Source organism: Neolamprologus multifasciatus, chromosome 1, assembly GCF_963576455.1.
Source record: "Neolamprologus multifasciatus chromosome 1, fNeoMul1.2, whole genome shotgun sequence".
Taxonomy (NCBI): Eukaryota; Metazoa; Chordata; class Actinopteri; order Cichliformes; family Cichlidae; genus Neolamprologus; species Neolamprologus multifasciatus.
Genome location: NC_140439.1, coordinates 31,610,154 through 31,632,538, shown reverse-complemented (window position 1 = coordinate 31,632,538; position 22,385 = coordinate 31,610,154). Strand labels below are relative to the sequence as shown.

The 22,385-nt window shown below is 41.4% G+C and overlaps 1 protein-coding gene across 3 annotated transcripts in view; it reads right to left on the bottom strand.

Moving 5' to 3' along the window:
- The window catches only part of LOC146526073 (transcription initiation factor TFIID subunit 4), a 99,303-nt gene that overhangs the window by 66,033 nt on the left and 10,885 nt on the right, over nucleotides 1-22,385 (bottom strand). For 2 of the 3 annotated variants that reach the window (XR_014875075.1, XM_085166205.1), the window contains exons 3-9: nucleotides 16,306-16,455; nucleotides 14,990-15,142; nucleotides 14,260-14,382; nucleotides 13,645-13,734; nucleotides 12,395-12,604; nucleotides 7,607-7,682; nucleotides 6,410-6,524 (exon numbers count right to left, since the gene is read on the bottom strand). Coding sequence is in view for 2 of the 3 variants with exons in the window: in XM_085166205.1 (XP_085022331.1) it covers nucleotides 6,410-6,524; nucleotides 7,607-7,682; nucleotides 12,395-12,604; nucleotides 13,645-13,734; nucleotides 14,260-14,382; nucleotides 14,990-15,142; nucleotides 16,306-16,455 (917 nt within the window). In the remaining variant the exon portion in view is untranslated. The remainder of the gene's footprint in view (nucleotides 1-6,409; nucleotides 6,525-7,606; nucleotides 7,683-12,394; nucleotides 12,605-13,644; nucleotides 13,735-14,259; nucleotides 14,383-14,989; nucleotides 15,143-16,305; nucleotides 16,456-22,385) is intronic. The other variant, XM_085166217.1, reaches the window with a different exon arrangement.

The window sequence follows — 22,385 nt, the reverse complement described above, 5'->3', positions numbered from 1 at the left end:
CTCCAAGGAAAAACTTGAGAGGCCCTTGTCACAGTTCTACTGACTCCTACTGGAAGCTGTGTTCAAAATATTTCCTCTACTTTTTAGCTCCAAAATCACCAGGAAAATTCATTTTGCACTATCCTTAATTGTGTATTCACGCCCTAACATTATATTGTCAACTAGGAGATTTTTCACAGGGATATTTGCCTGGACAAAATTATGCATTAGTTCTGTTACAAGGGGCTATACATTGCTCATAATGGCACAGAAGTCCCATTCCAGGGTCTATTTGCGTCAACACTTTGAGAGTCAGGGAGATGAAGAGCGTTTGGAAGCTGTGTTTTGCTCGGTAAGGATGCTCCTGAGAATTGGCAAAGAGCTGCAATGAATCTAGCTATAGACTAATGTCAACAAACTCTATTTACACAATCATGTGCAACACACAGCGATGTATTTTCTCAAAGCACTGGTCATTTCTCATGGTCATAATGCAGACTTCACAATGTTTACACAGTATTACAGTTTAGCAAAGACAAAGGAGTATAAACATGCAAAATGTGTGCTATGGTCACTGTGTTTCTTTCTCAAAGAGGTTTACATATTCTGTAAAAGGCTGCAAGTTTCTTTGTGAGTTGTCACTGGGAAAAATTCCTTTACAATTATTATACTTGGCAAGTAATGATTATGATCCTGGCCTGAATTAGCAGAGCAGTGACATGTTGTGCTTACAGGACTGGCCTAGAGCGAGGAGCGGATTTTCTGAGTGGCTTTGACGGAGAGAACAAAGAACCACAGAACACACACAGAGTGGCCTCTTGCCACTCACTGGCTAACCTCCGTACTCATTTACGTTCATGCCACTGTTGTGGGTTGCGACAGAGTTTACATGTGTGTTGCTGTGCTTTTGCGTACACATGTGTGCAGCACGGGGCACCGAGTTCTTTCAGGCGTCTCGGGGTGTGGGCACACACCGTCAGCCAAGTCCACCCCACCGAGGCCCTCCTGCTCCTTAGTGCGGCCACGGAGAGCCGATATGAAACTTGACACCACGGCAGGAGGTTGACAAAGACGATTAGAGTAGCTCCCTGAACTCTACACACCTCAACCTTCTCTCGTCTTTTCCTCCTCTCCTCCAGCTCTCTAATTAAGCCTTCACAGAGAAAATCTACACACCAACGCAAGCGTGGATGCATAGGATTATGATCTGTGTTGCACCTCAGGCTGTGCACCTTTCTTTATCACGTCCTTATGGATAACTTGACCTGGCTTAAAATCCACACACACACCTTAGGCCATACTCAACCAGCTAAGTAAAGAAAAACTAAAAACTATGCATCAGGCCAATTTCCATGATGGAAAAGTGACTACACAAGATCACTCAAAGCCAAAACAAAATCTCAGTATCAATGCATCCAACGAGATCAAAAAAACCGATGCAAAAATCTCTACCTGATGACAATAATGTGATGATAATATGATAATGACAATAATCATAAGTCTTTTCTGTAAACTGAATGTCAGGACATAACATCATACAATAGGTTTTGCTTATTATAGCCATGTATCCATTGTCTCCTGCTTGTCTAATTAAGGGTCACAAGGGGGCTGGTGCTTGTGCAAGCTGCCCCAGCTGGAGTGAGAGGCAGGGTATACCCTGAACAAGTCACCAGTCTGTTGGAAGGCTAAAGACAGACAACTATTCACACCTACTGCCAGTTAACCAAATATGTATGTCTTTGGACTGTAAGGGGAAGCTAGAGTACCCAGAGAGAACCCACAAAGCCACAGGGAAAACACACAAACTTCACAGAGAAAGGCCCCAGATGACCTGTGAATTCAAACCCAAGAAATTCTTGGTATAAGGCAGTAGCAGTGCAAACTACCCACCACCATGCCAAATTTCATTACAGTCGTGTAGTGCACTGAACTCGTGGTTCCAAAATTGATTCCTATTTTACTCATTTTTTTTAATCTGGCTTCTTTTAGGTGAACTAAAAACATTGTGGGAAAAGGTACAGGTTATGAAAAGCTTTTCTTCTCAGGGCTGAGAATAGATGAATATATTTCTTGCATATGACAAAGATAGAAAGACAGAGAGAGAGACCGAAATCTCATGTTGGCAGAACACATCACATAGTCTTAGACTAGAAAATCTCTGAAAAACTGGCTAGGCTACTTTTACATGAACCGTTATATTACAGCAAACTGTGGGGTGGGCACTGAGCCACTCCAGGTGGGGCATGGAGCACTACGGGAAAATATAGAAGGAAACTAAGCTGAATTAATGCGATTTACAAGGGGAACGATAGCATTCTAACCTGTATTCACTGAACGTCAACTTGGATCCATTTTTTATTGTTAATGATTGATTACAAATTAGAAGTGTAGGGTGTTGTTTCGGCTTCTGAAGTTGTGCATGTGAGATAAAGTTTGAGAACCACTGAATTAAATCAAGTACATACAATTTCAGTACATAAAAAGGTTTTTAGTGATTCTTTTGGTCAATATTACATGGATTAACAGTTGAGCATTTTATTAGTAGTATTGTTTCAAATAATTTGACTAAAAATGACAAAGAAAGTTAACTTATTTGGAATAAAAGACGAATAAAGGAAAAAGATGTATTCACTGTACTAATGGAGTCTCGTTATCTGAGTAATAAAAAATAAAATAATACCATAGGGTCAAGATCTCCAATTTATACTGCAGAAAAAAGTGTTATTTTTAAATCAAGATGGTACAGCTATAGCTGCACTATAGCCCGAGGATTTCTTTACAGGAAATGTATGTGTAGTTTGAATAATTATTTACAATGGATCGACAGAGTTAACATTTTGTGTATCGGCACACAAAATATCAACCAGTATCCAAAAATTCTGGTAATCCCTTTTTCTTTGATGATCTGTTTTCAGGGCCATTCGAGATCACCAAGGCTGAAATCAAACGAGAATGCTAAAGACAGGTCTGACATTAAAAGGAGAGAGTGAGATATGAAATGCAAAATATTCCCGACTATATCTCTGCACTAATAAAGCAGATATGCAATTAGCTTCCACGGAAACTAAAGAGCAGGCTCTCAGTTATTGGTTTGGGTTGGCTCAGGGACTCGGAGCCAGAGGCCACATAAATACATATGCATGTCGTTTCCACATCAAGCTTGTGTTTCAGCGAGGGCATGCCATAGGAGGTTGGAGAATTGCACTTGGTGTTTAGAGGTTGTGTAGGTGTGGGGTGCATTCAGATCTCCTCCGCCCCCCTCCCCCTTCTCCAACACTGATCCACCCCCTTTATCCCTGTGGATAAAGGTCTCTGTGCCCAGGCAGGGGGCCCTGATTGATCCCTGTGACTAACACCCAGGCCATGCATGTTGTTGTGCCCACACTGAGAGACAAGCGCCACTGGAGAAGTATTCTCCATAAAACAGCCTTAAGTTCAATGGGCAGCTGACAGGACATGTGTTAATGACCAAAATGAATGATAGCATAGGCTTAAGAGCCTTCCAAAGACCAACAATAGGTCAAGTATTGTTTCATGTTTAATGGGTAAGTGTTATTAATTCATTACAACACTCAGGCTGTTATTATTCCCAAGCACTTAAAATACCTGGCAAGGAAATGGTGTGATGTAGGTGACGATCTGATCAATGCTAAGAGTCATAAGTATATTTTGTAGCATTTCAAACTTTCCTGTATCTATGTGGAGCGCTGCCACTTTCTTTGGAGTTTTTGAACATCTTTGTCACCAGCTGGCCAGACGTGCTAGCTACCTCTGCTCATTCTTCGTCAATTTTTCCCCCAAATCTCAACATAATCGAATCTTGTGGTTGCCGTGCTTACAAGTGGCAACATCAACATTTTTCAGAGATCACTTTTAAGTTCTAATTTACTTTTAAAGTTCTTCTTAGCAAAACGGGCACATCACATAGCAATTTATACAGCAACAAAGGATATAACCGCAAAGCATAATGAAGTCAGTTTGCTGGTACATGATGGAAAAGAGCTGGTGGACTTTTGCGTCCGCTGGCAACAGTGACTGATGAACGAAAACTTTTGATCCTAATTTTGCATGTGTATCTGTGTGTGTCTTTTCCTATGCAACCATGCCAGTATTCGTTAATGCGCAGGGATGTGTGTCCACCATGAAGCACGGGGTTGGATTTGAGGGGCTGAGGCTGAGCTCGGAGGTTGGCAGAGGGCTGAGGGCCTCGGCTGGCTCGCCAGTGATTACAGCGGATGTCGAGTGTTTACAGAGAGATGAGGAGGGGTGGGGGGGGGGGGGGGGACGCAGAGACAGCTGCTTTCACTCTGTACTGTAAACTACACACACATGCGCACACACTGACACAAGCACTTACACAGAAGGCTGTAGCTACATTGGAAACCCCACAAGCCCTGCAGTGTGTATGTGTGTGTTTGTGCTACAGCTGGCCTGCTGGGACCAGCGGTTCAGAGTGACAGCCATACACACATCAGTCCCAGACTGCAGCTGAACATGGTGCAGGCTGGGTGGGGGAGAGCACGGTGGATGCTGACTGACCATTGTTTGTTTGTTTTGTTTCTTTATCACAGTCAACAGATACCTTCTACACCCCTCTAATTCTGCTATGGAAGCAGTTAAGTCAAAATGGCTTTATGACCAAATTCCCCCTGACTTTAGTTCACTTAGACTTTTTTGTGTGCTGGCCACTTGTCTTAATCCTTTTTTGATTTCTAAGTAATTACTGAAATTATGTCAGTGGCACACATTTTTTAATTAAATCTGGCCTACTTGACTATTTTATGCAAATGACCTGCTGTTGCTGTTTAAATATTAGCGTCTTTAAAAGGCTGTAGAAACTCAAAATGAACTTTTTTTTTAACAACTTGTCTGCATTTTTCAGCATGGTAAACATGAAAAACAGCGTCTGTTCACAGACACAAGTCATCGCGTCTGACTGGACGTGGTGTGAAGACAGTGTGGCGTCAGATGGATCGACTTGTAACAATGAGCTCTGTTCCAGCATGTTTATATCCTCAGGTACGAAAAATAACAGCAATTTCTAACTGAGGTTTCAGTCAACAGCAGTCAACCGAGGTCCAGCCAAAACATTAACAAGTTAAGAATTTAACGCACATGCATTTTTCAGTGAAGTGGAAAATTAGGAACGACAGTGAGAAATGAAGATAATTCGATAATACGGAGGTCAACTCATCAACTCATCAAACAGTTAAACCTATATCGGAGTCAGAAAAGTCATATGTGACTTCAAGTAACAGTGTGATGGCGAGAAAGGTCAGCGTGTATGCGTCGTTGGAAGAAAACGAAAGAGACAAATAAAGGGATGAAAACAATGATGATTGACTACACAATATAGACAATAAAGTGTCTAACGCATAAAATGAAGAGCAGGCAAAATGTCACCTGACCCGGATAAAGAGAAAATAAACTACAAAATATCATTGACATGATTCTTCCATGACAGTGGTACTGTGTGTTATTGGACTTGTGTTGAAACCAGTGCATTTGTGTGCGGTGGGCCCCTGTGATCACCGCAGGGGGGAAAAAGGTCGCCAGTAACAAGCGAGCCTGACAGCTTAATTACCAACGCAGCTAAAGATTTATTGGTTTATCAATCAGAGCCCAGGGCGCTGCCTTTCCCCTCAGGAGATGGGAGCCATTACCATGAACCCGTTGGCCCATGTGACCCAGACTCTTCTTGCCCTGTCCCAGTCACACAGGGGCAATCCTAAACCTCCGGCACCTGTCGATACATGTGTACAAGCACACTGGATATGCACACACACACATACACACGCAAATTCTTAGATTTCTGGAATATACACATATGTTCATGTGCACCCAAGCAGAGACACAAACAAACACAGACAAATAGAGGAATGTATGCAAACATAAAACACATAAAGACTCACACAAAACATGGACCGCAAAGGCCAGCATGTGGGCGATGAACCTTTTATGTTTCGAGACAAAGGCACAGCTGAAGCAGAGACAAGACCAGGGAGAGAGAGAGAGGAAAGCTGCAGGCTAAATACTGTATGTTTGACTTAACCAAAAGGTATTTTCAGAACCGCATCCAGAAATTCCAACCATATGGGCACAATTATCTTATTTCTAAATTAAGCGGTAGCTCATTTGGAATCCTGTCGATGAGTTGTGACAGTGACACGAGGAAGGCGAACGTGAGGGTGATCTGTTAACTGACAGTGTGCTGCTATGTGGTGGGCATGGGAAGAAAGGACCACCGATCAACCAGTCGGGCAGGCAGGCAGCCAGGTGGCCAGGCAGGCGACTCAGATAAACACTCACAGCTTTAGCTGAGAGTGTAGCCTGTAGTCATGAGAAGCTTTTTAGTGAAATGCTGCCCCCATGTGTTGGCAGCCACAAATAACATGCTCCACAGTCACTCTCCTGGCGAGAGGAGTTGTACCTGAATGTGCCTCCTCCGGGGTCATTGAGCTTGTTTTTCTGATTCCCGGTGATCTGAGCAGGCAGGCCCATGGGACTTTTGCCTGCTTGGATTATGGCTCCCTTTCCCATTGTGCCTGTTAAAGAAAGGGGGGGAACAAAGAAGAAAACACTAAACAAAAAGGAAAGGTTTAATGTTATCGTTGAAGTGTCCCCTTGTATCTGCATCAAATATTCATTCTGTCTAACGACTACCTTCAGCTGTCTCTGTCATCCTCACAGGGGTGAGGGTGAGGGGCTGTCGCTCTCCCCAGGTTGGTGCGGAGAGCGTCGCTCTGTCAATATCACTGCACTTCACCGCCTTTCCTTACACTCCTAAACCGCATCCTGCTCCGAGACACGTTTTCCAGAGAGGCACAAGGACTGCCAGAGTGAATTTAAACTTGATTTTAACAGGCATGTTCCTAGCCAAGAGGCACGGGAAAGTATTTTTAGAACTATCCCCGCATTCCAATTTATGGGCATAAAACAACCTACAGATCTTTCACTGCAGGCAATCTTGGGGAAGGGGGCAGATCAAATTTGTATGCACCTCCGATCGTACACGCACACACACTAACACAAACGCACAAGCACAAACAGGTACAAACACATACACTCATTTCACACACCACTTGAGAGCACAGAGCTCTCTTAGGGGAGCGTTACACCCGGTTGGTGTTGGGGCGATATTTGTGGGCTTCTGTGGGAAGAGTGTTTGTGAATCAGTGTGAGTAAGCAGTAGCGCAAATGTTTGAGAAGGCTTTATAACCAGACAGGAAAAAAAAAAAAAACACAAAAAAAACACCTGTTCTCTCTATGGCTCCTGCCTGTTTACACATCCTTCAGCCTACCGAGAGAACATTTACGGTTTCACTAATGGCCATCTTAGGCTATATAACCTGTTTTATTGGTTCATCATTTAAAAAGAAATTTAAACTAAGGCTGAAAGTCTTTGAATATTTTTCCTGCAATGGTGTCTTAATCGAAGGATGTAAATATTGCATAACAGAATCAGAGAAAAACCGTGAGTCAAAGTTTCCAAAAATATAAAGAAATGTTTGTTCATTCTTTCATCTTTCTATACTTTAGTCCTCCAAATGCCTGGTATAAGAATGGGGATTGTACATGTAATTGAATTCAATCAAATGTGTCTGTAATAGGCCTGCAGATGTCTTACCTTGCGCTCTGATGGACTGCGTAATCACCACAGGCATCCGGACCTGGCCACCAACAGCGCCTCCTGTCTTGACACCCTGAGGAAGCAAAACTTTATTGTAGCATTTCTCAGAAGGAAACAATTGGAGAGAAGGAAGAGATAAAGAATGGAAATTAAAAAGGATGAAACTGAACACCTACTAAAGCATTGCTCCATTTTTGTGTGATCCCCAAAACCGAAAGTGAAAAATCAAACTTTTTGTCATAGTTGGATAGGAAAAAAAACATCATCTGTAGAACTAGACCCACTTGAGTTTTGTATATTGATTTCTTTTCAATTGTAACACAGTGAAAATACCAGCAGTATATACAGAATAAATGCATAATACATACAAGAGTGGTGAATTCTACAGTGGCTATCTCCACACAGTACAGAGAAACTAGAGATCAAATTAAATGCACAAGAAGGATGGATTTCTCCCGCTGTATATGACCTACATTTGCTTGCATTTGCAGATAAGACAAAGGCAATAAAAAGTCAAGGCCACAGTGAAAAAGTAGTTGAGACGAAGAAAAAGTAGTAGAAGAAGAAGGTGCGGGGGGTGGGAGAGTATGCTGGGCTATTAGAGTCACTTCCTTCCTTGGTAGCAGCTAAGGGCCGAGCCTCAGGCTCAGCCATCCATTCCTACCAGTTTGCTTCTTGCTGCATATTTTTTAGCCTTGTTTTCCATTCCCTGACACATGCTATATTACTGTTCAAGCTACTGAAAAAAGACAGAGGCCATTTTTCCCAGAGATCCACTGCAGGGGTCTGCGAGTAAAGTGGGGGAAGGGGAGAAAAATACATTCAGAATGAGCAAAGATAGCTAGCACCTCTGGCCAGCTGGCGACACAGTTAAGAGAGAGGGAAAACCCTCAGGTAAGAAGTTTTAGAATCAGGGGCAGAAGGAATAACACTAAACCTAAACTGCTCATCTTTCATATGATTCATATTTCCTACATTTAACATCTAGACTGATCTTAAATGTTAGATGTTTTTTTAGATTAAAGAATAACATGTTAGTTTTATGTAAAGAGAGAAACAGATTTCAAACAATAATACAGAAAAATGCATACAAAGCTACGAATTTGCCACTATTTACTATTTATGTCTATTTATTATTTATTAATTATTCATCTTCCTTGCTGTTGATGCCCAATAACTTGACCAGCAAAGTTAGAATATATTATTTCAACCTCTTAGCTCAAACATCCATAGAACATCACATGTACTGACGCTGCACACTGTTGCAATGAAGAATGAGCCGTTATGGTATGTGGTGGTGCGGCCTACTTACACCTCTCGAGTTTTCATCAAGGCCATTCACCTCATATAAAATTTGCCCCAAGGAAGTTTATGGTCTAGTTCCCATATAGCTTTTGGCACAATACAAAAAAAGGAAAAAAATATGTATAATTTAAAAATATCTAACTTTGATTTTCTAAATAATGTCTTTATTACGTGGTCTAACCTCCATGTGTTTAGAAACGTAGAATACTTAAATTTTATCTAATTAAACCCCTGACATTTGAAACACAGCATTGTTTCAAATGTTGTGGGTTCAAAACCAAAAATGATTGTGGCTTATTGGATATCCTGGAGCATTAATTGTAATTAAATAAGAAACCTTAAATAATGTAAGCCCACATCTATATACTCTACTTTACTACAACAAGAAATCTTTCCCATACCACTGTAGTATGAACAGATTTTTTTTTAGGCTAATTCAACTAGCGTTCTGGTTTCAGACTGTTGACGTGCCAGCGGCGATCATTTACTAATGTTTTGTGTGATAGCTTATGTTGCCGTTGTGTGTGTGGAGGGAGGGAGAGAGAGAGAGAGAAGGGGGGAGCGAGAGACCAGGGGCATGTTCTGGACATAGACTGCGGCCGCCACATTGCTTTAAAATTGACCTGGGGCTGACCTAGTTACCTCGCTTCACCCTTCAACGGTTAACGGGTAGAGGGAGGGAAAGAGGGAGAGAAATGAGAGGTTGATGCGGGGGCAGATACAGTGAAAGAAGCTGTTGGAAAGGCATGGAGAGAAAGTGTGTGTATGCAAGTGACAGCCTAAGTAAACCAGGAAGGAGTGAGCGAAGAAAAAGGGAGGGAGAAGGAAAGAGAAACAGAGAGAGAAATACAAAAGAGAGACCCCTCTGGCTTGCCCACTACTCTGCCTGGACCAGACCAATCTGAGTCTGACCTCACTTGACCCATCTGTAGACATCTGGGCTCTGTGGGGTCGCATGATTCTCAATGTACAAGCACATCTGCACACACAGACACAAACACACGTTCAGTATCCACAACGCGGTTATTATAGTTAACTAAAACTATACCACGATCTGAAACTGGGGATAGAAAACTAACAGAAGTTAACTAACAAAAATACCAAACCAATTAGAAATATAGAGGAAAGGTCCATATTATTAGTCTTTGCTAATATTGTCATATTATTCAATACATTAAGTAAAAGAAGGCATTGACTCTGAGCCAGGTTTTTGTTCTGCAATACCTTGTCTGAACTTCTTAAATCTGCTCCTGGCACTACCGACTACAGTATTATGATTATAAAGGCTAAAATTAATAAACATTTTTAAAACATTTCAAATATAACTGAAACAATCAAATCAAATCTGGAAACTAAATCAGACAAACGGTCAAAAAAAACAAAGAAAAAGTAAGGCTGTTGCTTCTTGGTACAGTCCCCCTCTGTCATGGTACTGCGTCTTTGACCCTGAAATATGAATTTTGATGGGACTTTGAATTCTTTTCTACCTTTAGGTGCAAAGCTCGGCCTCTTTTTGTGACGCTGACAAACAGACAGGAGGCCAAGCTGGAGGTGGCAGAGTAGAGGATGTTAAGATTTTCAGTAGGAGTCACCAGAACGGACAAGATTAGAAATGAGTATATCAGAGGGACAGCACAGGTTGAGCAAGTTAGAGGGGCAAGGTTGAGATGGTCTCAACCCTTTCTATAATCTCTTGTGTTTCTCCGAGCCTTCCCCCTTGTCTCCCCTGTGTCAAGTTCAAGTGTGTGTGTGTCTTGTCTCTTTGTCAGTCAGTGACTTCCAGGTTTATTTTGGTAGTCTTTTGTCTTCTTGGTCTTGTTCCTAACTGTCTTAATTGTCTTCAGCTGTTCCTCGTTCCCCACCTGTTCTCTATTCCCCTGATTAGCTCTCAGAGCGTGTCAGTTTGTATAAATAGGCAACAATTTCACATTGCCCTTTTGTTGTAGTGTCTGTGTTTCCTCAGTGTGTGCGCTCAGCCCAGGTTTCGTGGCGTTTCGATGTTTTTGTAGGTTTACTTCCTGTCGTTTTTTGAATCTCCTGCTTCTTTGACTCCTTTACACAAATAATCATGACACTTTTATAACCTGCAACATATGGGTGTGACTAACCATCACAGAGACTGTACTGCATACCAAGAATCATATCACAGATTTGTAGGACAGATGGTGGTGTTAAACTGTTTCCATTAAACTGGGGGAAGGATCTTTAAATAGTCCTTCAGAAAGCTCACAAAGACATATAATACAGTCCTCTGTGTATATGTATGGCATATGTATTCCTAGCTTAATGTAATGCCTCCAAAGGACTTCTTTGTGGAATTACTGAACCTTCATGTTTAAAACTACTTTAGTCTAACAACAAAATCCTCCAAATTCACTGACAAATTTTTCAAAATCCTACTAATAAAGAGACAAACCTTATGTCATAGCTTTAAAAGGCCTACTATGTGGTGTTGTGTGGGTGTATTGTGCTGCTTTCAGCTGACTTCACGTATAAAAAGCCAGTGAGAGCAGCTGGTCAGCCCGGTGATCGAGCTTCATAAGTGTTGGGAGTTGATATCATGCTTGTGAAGAAGTGTGGTATCAATGAATAATCTGTTGTTGCCTCATTATTTTTTATTTTATTCTTAGACATAGTTGCTTTCCCATCTTTTTAAATTAAACCTTTCTGTTAAAAAGTTGTTTTATTTCTCCATATGCTTTCTCTGGCTCTTTCTCCAACCCAGACATTGTTATTAGTACTTCTTCTCGCCTCCCATTTTGAGCAACTTAACAGTGTAACAGCAAAGTTTGTAAATTGAGTACCTCTAATTGGATACTTGTGCTTTGCCATCTGCTATGGTCAGTGGAGCCACTTGCACATTATGCAAACAACCTCTATGGTGTGAATATGCAAGTTTCCAACAAGTGTGTTCTAGATGGATATAAGACAAAATAAATATTTTCTAAAGACAGAAAATGTTGCTACATGGGTAGGCCTGGGTCACCCTTTCCCTTTTTTTTTTTGACTCTAACTCACTGTTTGATGTATGACTTCCAGCCATGACTGTGACTTGCTCCAGAATAACAAAACCCATCATCAACAAGCACACTACCCCCAGCAGGTTGGATTCACTGCATGTTACCATTTTTTAAATGCATGCTGGGCTGTTGTGGGAAAATGCGTCACATTTACTGTACAACTTCTGCTCTATCAGACACCTTACATACATACATACACATTTCCTGGACATGGCTACCAATTACAGAAAAAAACAAAAAACAAATGAAACACATATGAACATTTACACATTTTAGGATCGACCTTTGTATTTGCTATGTTTTACTTCAAAGATCACATGTAGTTTCATTTGGACTGTGATGTTGGGGAACAAACTCTTGTGTGTGGACAAAAAAGTTTTAAAAAGCAACTCCCAATTTAAACATTGTGATGACTGTGTCTGCACTGGATACTCTTCCAACTGGGCCACATTATACATACCATTGCAGCTGCATGTCCCAGCGTCCCAGCGGGCAATGCACTGGCACCCGTAGTGGTGCTGACACTATTAGGGTGGCGTATGCGGACAGCTGGCCCAGCGACGATGGCAGGAGGGGTGCCACAGGGTGCTGGTTTTAGTCCCTGCTGCGGGGGTTGGATCAGAGACTGCTGACTATTCAGCAAAGACAGCCTCAGGGCTGGGAGGCTCTTCTGTTGATGGACAGAGGGCAGCCAGAGTTTACAGTCATATAGAGAAATAGACATGCACTACAATGCACCATACACAGCTGCAACAACTACAGCTGTGGTCACTGGCTAATTTAGCATAATGCTATCAAAAAAATATGGCTATAGACAGCTAAAAAATATCTGCAGATGCATGTGACCACATGTTTGTAGAATGTTTGCACAATGATTCATGTGACTTTTATTTGTTATTTTAAAAAATGCTTATTTGTGTGCTGAAATTGTTTAATTTGCATTCAGGATAATAAACCTACAGTATGCTTAAAACTGTATACAGTGTTACCATAACTATTAGCATGATAACTCACTGTCAGTTGACCTAAGGAGCTGATGTCGTTGCCTAGAGAATATTTTAGGGCAGATTTTTGACGTAAATGACCTAACATTGCCTGACACCATGTGTTTGTGGCCCTGTTGGGCGGGTGAGTGCCTTGATGTGATGCTCATCATGGCTGGCTGAAAAAAACCTGCTGGCTACTGGAACGGCTGCAGGGGCCACCGTCACCGCAGTCAGAAGTCAGGCCAGAGGGAGGGTGTGTGTGTGTGTGTCTCATTCAACTGTCAGGCAAGGCTAACATTGACTGTGGTCCCATGCAAAGAACTACTTTAGGGGGATCATTTCAGAAAAATCTATGAGGGGCAGCTTAAGGAGCCAAGTTAGGGAATGCGTAGAGGAGAAAGATAAGGGGCAGTTCAGAAAACAATTTTAGGGGTCAATTTCAAGTAGACCCCATGACCCAGAATTGGTTAAGCACAAGAAAATGGATGGATGAGAATTTCAAGTATCTACAGATGCTATAAACTGAATAAACAGGCCCAAGGTTAAGAAGGCTACTTGATGACAGAGGTGTAGGGTTCAATGTTAGATAGGCACTTTCAGAGACTTATAAAGAAGATGAGCTCAATGAGCCATTGCATTAGTCAGTGTAGGAATCAGTTTTATGGATGATATAGCTTAGGTTAAAAAGGTTAGAAAAAAAGAAGTTAACTAGCAAGAACCTCACCTTGAGAAAGGGTACCAGGTAAGGCTGCGGAGATGACTTGAGCTCTGTCTGTAGTCGGCTGGTGAACTCTTCCGGTTCGATTTTGGCATCCTGTCAGGTTATGAGTAAAGAAAAAATTTAATTTCAAAAGAGAAGCCGTGCAGTACACCAGAAGGTATAAGCACAGTTAGATGAAAGCCCATCACCAGAAGGAATCATCAACCATTCCATCCGGAAACTTCAGGGTACAACTTAAGGTGCACATTTTGTATGAGATGAAAATTCATGACACAGAAAAGAGACTTTCGGAAAGAGTTTCATGCTGCCATCTACAGGTAGGAAATATTTAATACAACGACACAGAAAAGTGTCAATTTTAATGTAAAATTTAAAATATGTTACACCAAAAAACCAAAACAATGGACTCACACTTACCATGTTATGATTTCATTAAATTAGTTAGATGCATGAGAAACATGCTGTTAAAATTATTTGCCTACAAAAAAAAAAAGAGGTATACGGCAGGTCCTTAGCAGTTTTTGTAAATCTAATACTTGCCCCAAAATTGTCCCATCTAAACAAGTGAAATTATTTAGTTTTTCCTATATGGTATGAACAGCGTTTTGTGAAGCTCACCAGCAGGTCCTGAACAAGAGCCTTGACGTTCTTAGACGTCTCGGGGGACGGAGAATTGTGAGATGCCAGCTTGATAAGTGTGGCCAGGAAATTCTTACACTTTTTAACATTCTCTTGCATTTCCTGTTGAAGACAACAAAATAATTCATTTTCTATAAAACAAACACACACACACAAACAAAAAAAACCCCAGTGACACCACTACCAAATCTCAACCACAAAGTCACTGTGTAGGAAGTGAGGAAGAGAGGAAGTGGCCCTATAACTGCGCTGCATGTCCTTAAATATTGGCTTAAAGAGTTGAATTAACTTGGCTGATAAAAGATGCTGAAAAGCATCTGTCACAACTCAGTGAATAGTGTACATTCAGGACATTAAAATGTAGCACCTGGGTTGACAGATATGTGTGCGTGTGTGTGTGCGTGTGTGCATGTGTGTGTGTGAGAATATGCATACATGTGACTTCGTGGTAAATCTGTGCTTCTATGTCTTTCTATGTCCTTGGGTCAGTACGCAATAGTGTGAATGTATGAGCGCAAGCATGTGTGGGCATGTGCAAGACTCTTTGTCCATGGCCAGCTGTGTGACGTGGTGTAGCTGTGGGTCCGGGTCTGAGCTTGTGACACAGCCAGCCTCCTGGCAGCTGTGACAGTGCCCTCACCCTTTAGGGTGGAGTGTGGGCGGTAGTGGAGGAGGATGAGAGGAGGGCAGTGTGGCAGAGGAAACAGACCTGGGATGCGACAGAACCTCCAGAGGCCGTGGCGATTCCCGGCTGTGCAGGCTGCACTGGCTGGGGGGCAGGCTGGGCCGGGGCCTGGGGATGCAAAACCACGGGGGTCTGCTGCGGAGCCGTCACAGCCACGACCGGTGCCACAGGGCCCTTCTGGAAGAGCAAGGAAGAGACAGAGAGATAAACAGGACGTGACGCCTCGCTCCCAGCAAGGCCACAGAGAACAGGACGCAGGCGCCACAGCGCTCCTGTCACATCTGGTGTCCTTACTTTGGTGGACATCTCTTAACAGACAAGGAGAAGAAGGGGAGGAGGTGACAAGCTAGAGGCAGGGAAGCACAGGAGCACATCAAAGCTTTTCTTAATCGTCACCCACCTGACTTGGAAGATCTGTAACAAATGTTGGCTACCCATAATGATGTGTGCGCAGTTGAATAAAATTCATATACACAACTTTGCTCATGAGAGGAGGTGCCAACAGCAGTCTCTCACTCTAAGGCCCTCATCACCTCTTTTAAATCTCTCAGGGCCTGTTCACACTTGGCAATAAAATACATCTTATGTGACGTGGTCAAAAGTGGACAGCTCTAAATACAGGTGTGAATACACCCAGATGAAGGGGACACATTAAGGTCCTATCATTTGAGTGACATATAGATGGCAACAAGACTACGTGTGCAGTTATATTTGTGATGTGACTATGTAGTGTAGTACGTTTTTGGTTAAATCAAAACAATCCAAATTTGATCTGGATCAGAGGATACAGTGCTCTAGTTCCTTGCCAATAAGTGCCAGTATTTAGTACAGGTTATGTATTATGTGTAGCTAGGGCATCAATGCAGGGGACTCATATTTTCCTTTTTTTTGTCTGCACACTTTGAAAATAAATGGTTTGACCTTCTGAGACCCAAGATTTTGTTTTGGATTCACTTTTAAATTCTTCTAGGTATTTGCAATTAACTGGACCTGACATGCATATAATCTAAGCATCCTCTTTCCTGTAACAACAGGAAGTTTTTACTTCGTTACATAATTGATATATACTTAAAAAAAAATGTCCCCATGATTTTTTGCTGTTACTGAATAAATTTTAATTATACTAGTGAGTATTAGTGCTTACATCAGGTATAATATATACAGAAAAGGGTTTTACTAAAATTTCCTCCGAAATACTTGAAGTCAATTATCAGCTTGTACACAACCTTCAAGTAAACTTTAGATTCAGTCAGCACTATTTCTAGGCAGTTTTCTGGGATAGCAAAGGAAAAAAATGCCAGGCAGAGGACTGAATAACATGTCAGGAGGAGTTGTCTCACTGGGCGGAGTGCAGGGCAGGAGGAGGAAGAAGAAGAAGAAGAGGAAGAAGTCTGTAGGGCAGGGCTGGAAGGAGTAGGAGAAGGAGATGGTGCCATCTTGGCTGGGGTCAAAGGACATTGCCTGCTGGTCTGAGAGGTCACAGGAGATTGCTGGAAAAAGGAGAACAGAAGAAAAAGGAAGAGGAAAAAGAGACAGAACTCAGAATAAATATATCAGAGGAAGTAGAGAGATAACTGAATACAAGCCACCTTAAAAGATACAAAGGAAGAAACACAGCGACAGTGATGCTGTGCCAGTTTCAGCTGTGAAAGAAAAGAGTGAGGAGGAAGGATGGCAGCCAGAGAAAAGACGGGGGAAAGTGTGAGAGAGGGAGAGAGAGACAGGGCAACAGAATAAGAAAAGAGCAGTATCGTGCCTTGCAGACAGATGAGAAAAGGTCATGACAGCAGGAAAGAAGAAGGAAGGTGGCAGCATGTTGTCGACATGAAGATTTAACTCAAGAAAGCACGTTTGGTCAGGTGGCGCTGGCTCACAGTGACGTACTACTGGGGTCTGATTCCAGAGGAGACCTACATCAATCAGCGACGACACTGAAACTACTGACAGGTAAAGGGAATAACACTGATGATTTTATTACCGTGAAATGCTTTGCTGGGAAACCCGAGTTATCCATTGACTAAATAAATGTGTCCTTTTACAGGAGAAATATTCGAACTTTAAATATAATAAAAAATATAAATAATTTAAAAAAGTAAATACATGTGAAAAATAGGTGGATGTGGTAGAGGCAAACAAGGTCATGCAGTAAGGAGGCTGTTTCGTAAGGACAACCATCACCTGCTGTCAGCTAACAGGTGCAACATGAGGCTCAGGGGACCTGCACAGACCTGTGGAGAGTAACTGAACAACCAACAGACAGGTAACTATTAATGATCCTTCAACAGGTTCACTTACAGAAGACCTTAAAAAGTTCCTTTTTGTACAAAAAGACTTATGTAATCTTCTTAGCTTAAGAACTAAATTTGGAGTGAGTCTGAGATTTTAAGGAGGACTGAAAACTCCTTGCTACTGAAAACAAAAGAAACGCTGGAGGTGCTCTTGATCTGTAATACAACAAATAACACAAACCAAAAGCAAAGTCGTATATGAAATTAAAATATAGATCATCACCCAGCCCTAAGCTGAGTCCAGAGACTCATGGTGACAGAGAGGTTATAAAAACCCAAATATTGGTGCACACCCAATTATTGCAATGGCACTCCCCAACAGCAGTGGCCTCCCAGGAAGAATAATGCCACACTACAAAAACTGCTCAGGATTCAAACATGGCAAAGAGAACCAAGGAGATGATGTGGCCTTGAATCACAAAACAGGGCTGATGATGAGACCCCAGTATAGCATGTAAAGTTCATGCATTTATTACTTCAAGCCTGAACTACTGTAATTCGTTATTATCAGTATGTCCTAAAAACTCCCCGAAAAGCCTTCAGTTAATCCAAAATTCTGCAGCAAGAGTACTGAGATGTATGTTGCTGGAGGATTCCCATGATGCATTGAGTATTTCTTCTTCAGTCACCTTTCTCACTCGCTATGTGTTGACAAAACTCCCTGCACTGAATCATACTTGTTAATCTCTGGCTCTCTTCCACAGCATGTCTTCTGTCCTGTCTTCCTTCTCTCACCCCAACCGGTCGCGGCAGTTTTCTGCCCCTCCCTGAGACTGGTTCTGCTGGAGGTTTCTTCCTGTTAACAGGGAGTTTTTCCTTCCCACTGTCGCCAAAGTGCTTGCTCATAGGGGGTCATATGATTGTTGGGTTTTTCTCTGTATGTATTATTGTATGGTATACCTTAAAATATAAAGTGCCTCGAGGTGATTGTTCTTGTGATTTGGTGCTGTATAAATAAAACTAAATTGAATTCAATTGAAATATATATTGCCAAATTTCTTCTGCGAGGTGACAATTTTGGCTGAATGATGACCAACATTGCCGCAATGCATGGTTTAAAAAAAAGAGAAATCCTTTCTTCCTTCACTTCAAGCATTCAAGCTCGGGTCCTCTATCTGTTCAACCAATACAGATATTAGCATCTAAATACTCACCTAACCTTGATGTTGGCACCAAGGAAAACATGTAAAAACAAAACGCATCAAGCACAGTATATATGGATGAATAGAAGACCCAACAAACACACAAATGGGTTAGTCAACAAATAAATAAACAGAAAAATGAATATGACTTTTCTGAAACTCACCTTTCACTATTAAGTGTCAATGACTGTATAAAACATTCCTCTTATTATTATGCTTTTATACAGTCTAGAATTTCCACTGTAAGTTGTTACAGAAAAGTAAGGCAATACTGCAAGCAATTTATTATGGCACACTTTGCTATAACAGAGACAAAACCAATGAGTGCAAAAGGATCACACAGAATACACAAGAGGGATTAATCACTCAACTCACACAGATAAATTATGTTTAGGGATATTTCAGCAGATTCTCTTTAGTACCGTATTACTCTAGCTCATTAGATTTCAAATGACACATTAACTGGGAGCTTAAATTGCTGACTCTGAGTTGCAATTTGAGGATGTTTACATGCATACTGTTTGTACTATAAACAACAATTTTCATCACATATTTACACAGGGCCAAAAGCACTCAGACAACTGGTTTCTCAAATATTTCTTAGGTATGTTAGCTTGTTTTGTTGTTAACCCAGGCATGAAAATGCAAACTACGGGCACACAGATTATTATGAGGCTGAAAAACCTGAATAAATCAGATGCACAGAGTACATACTAGCATGAAGTATAAATTCAGGTTGGGCTGCAAAATCTGTGGAATAGGTTCAAATGCCAGTGACATATCGAAATACGGTATGTGCAATTGAATAAAGACTGGAAGAATAAATGAAACTTGACAAATGCAGCTTTTATAAAAGGATTCACGCTAGTGCTGGAATGTGTCGTAACCTAAGATTGTTTGCTACCATATGAAAAGCAGAAGAACGAATGAGGAGGACAGTGCCAAGTGCCACAAAGCCAAAGAGGTTCATCTCTTACTCACACACACCACACAGACAAACGCATAAACACACACACACACACAAACGTTCATAAACACTTCCTGGCTGCTTCCCTGCTACCCTGTCTATTAGTCAAAACAACCCAGGAGGGCCTCAACCCTGACCTCTGGCACTCAGCCTTCCATTCACAGACAGACCAAAGCACGCTAACAGACACAAATTCATGCACACTATAAACTGCACTTGTCACAGACAGAAGAAAAGAAACAAAGACTACAGTGCAGAGGAGAAGAAGTGGGATAAGAAAGAAGGAGGAGGGGGTTTGCCTCCACTAAAAGTTTAGTAGGATCCAAATGAATGTTACACTGAAGAGTTGGAGGAAGTGAGTGTATGAGAGATGAGGCGATGGGGGTAAGGAGGGTGATGCTAAGAGCCACAGGGTGCATCCCACCGCTAGCTATGCCACTTTCTCGCTCACTCTCTCTCCCTCAGACAGACACACGCACACAAACGCACTTGAGAACCAAAGCCTTGTTAGCTTTTTAAAATAATCAGGCAGTTGGATGATGAATGATTTAACAGGTATGGAAGGAAGGAAGCTCAGGATGCCTTCCGTTTCTCCCCTTAGGGTCATGGGAAGAGTGACAGGCCGACAGAGGGGTTGAGCTCTGGGAATAAACACCATTCCCTTTCATTTCCCTGCTACTGCTTTTCCTGTCGAGATGGCAACGCCGCAGCCCACTAATTTGTCATCAACTGTGAGAGGCGATGACAATCTGCGACTTTCTTTTGAAAGGGGTTCGTATCAGGATGGATATAGGTTGGCTGACTATGAGCAGAGAGGATTGTTGTGCAGCTAATGCAGAATTCTGTTCATGACGTTTAAGGAGATGAATGTCTGACCATGCTCTGTGTGACACTGACTCTCATTCACAGTTTACAGTTTTTTACACTATGAAAGTAACAGAGCACCTGAGGTTAGACTTAGGTTTGAAATATATCACATTATGTCTCTCAGTTCAGTCCTACCTGAAAATGTAATACTACCCACTATAGAGCACAATAACACTAAATACCTGAAGTTTACAATGATACTTCGTATTATATGTATATAACATTATAGGCTTAATTTCAACATCAGTTCTTCTTGCACCTTATGTAAGAGCAGTCAAACTCTCTTCAGTCTCTATTTTAATTTCATATAAAGTTGTAAAACTGATAGAAATCATTTAAGCATGAATGGATATCTTACCATAGCCCAACGTGATCAGCAAACACTACAAACAGTCATCAAAATTCAGAGTAAAAGACACGTCAAGTTAAAATAGGCAATGAAATGCTGCCCTCTAGTGCTAATCTTTTGTCTTTGCGGTTAGGGTTATAATGAAAAGTGCAACCTTGAAAGCCTGGGGGGGGGGGAAGACAACAACTAGCTATATTCGATTTAAACCTTTGAGATTTAGCAAATTAACAGATATGAACCAATCATAACCAGCCAATCACATGGCAATAAACATTTAGGCATGCATAGAAAATATTCTTCTCAAGTTCAAACCGAGCATCAGAATGAGGATGAAAGGTGATTTAAGTGACTTTGAACGTGGCATGGTTGTTGGTGCCAGACAGGCTGGTGTGAATATTTGAGAAACTGCTGATCCTCTGGGAATTTCCCGCACTAACCATCTCTAGAGTATACACCGAATGGTGTGAAAAAGAAAATATTCAGAGAGGCAGTTCTCTTGGTGAAAATTCCCAGAGATCAGATGGGAATGGCCAAAATATTTTGAGTTATCACTTAACATGCATAAATTTCAGATAATTAAGATGAAAAATATTAATTTAACTATATGTAAACCAGTTATGTTTACCAGTGTAGTTATCGCTTAAAGTTGTGTTTTAACCAGGGAAAAAAACTGATATACACTTAACAGCACAAATTCCAAGTACGGGGCTCAACACCCTTCTGCCTTCAGGATTTCTTTCAGCACACGTTGAGCCCCTTAATATCAGCTCCATAGCCTACCTGAGTATTGCTGCTCACAGGTCCATCCCTTTATGGATACAGTGTACCCTTCTTCTGAAAGTTGCTTCTAGCAAGATTATGTCAAGCTGGTTCCTTGAAGATGACAGTGAGTTCACTGTATTCAATCACAATCACAGTCACTAGATCTCAATGCAGTACCGCTCCTTTGGGATGTAGTGGAGATTCCAATCCTGGATGTGCAGCTGACAAATGACCAAATGGACCAAACTCTCTAAAAAGCCCAGTACTAGCAATTTGTAAGTAGCACTGAGTGTGTACCAGGATTTTTTTCCTGGTTAAAAACAGGTCTCGAGGGAATAACTATGCAGGTAAGCATGAGTAGTCCACATATAGTTAGAGTAATAAGCTGGTTTCACCCTACATAACTGATCTATGCATATTCCTATTATTTGAAGAAGAAAAAAAGATGAAGAGTGTATTTCCTTCTTAAAAAACTGGTAAAAATATCCCAGTCATGCTGACTTTTCTTTAGAGTAAGGCCAAATCCTCTGTGGTGTGCCAACATTTTGGGGGGTTTTTACACGCAGACAAAACCTGTGCTGAAGCAACTACTAATTTAACCAGTTAGACAACTGATTGCAGGTTTTTCATAATAATCGAGATTTTACTGGTTCAAGCTCCACATATCTGAATATTAACAGATTTGGGGTGTAGTTTGGGATGGGAATAATAGTTATTAGTAATAATAGTTTGGGAACAATATTCACCCAAAATGGCCTACGATAAAACACACCATCTCACATTACAGAGGTAGTGTTTTGCATTCTGAGATCAATAACAGAAAAACTAGCCCAGAGACATTAACACGCTCAAATATTAAGCTGTGCACACATTTCAGCTCTATTAGTGCTCTGCTGTCACCAGCCCATTTCAGCTGTCCCACTTGATTTAAAGAGAACTGTGGGGGACCAACTATCAAGTAACCTCATTATTAAAAGCAATTAAGCTCCAAAGGTGTACAGCCAACAGCACAAGCTCAAGTTATCAAATGAATGATGGATCCACA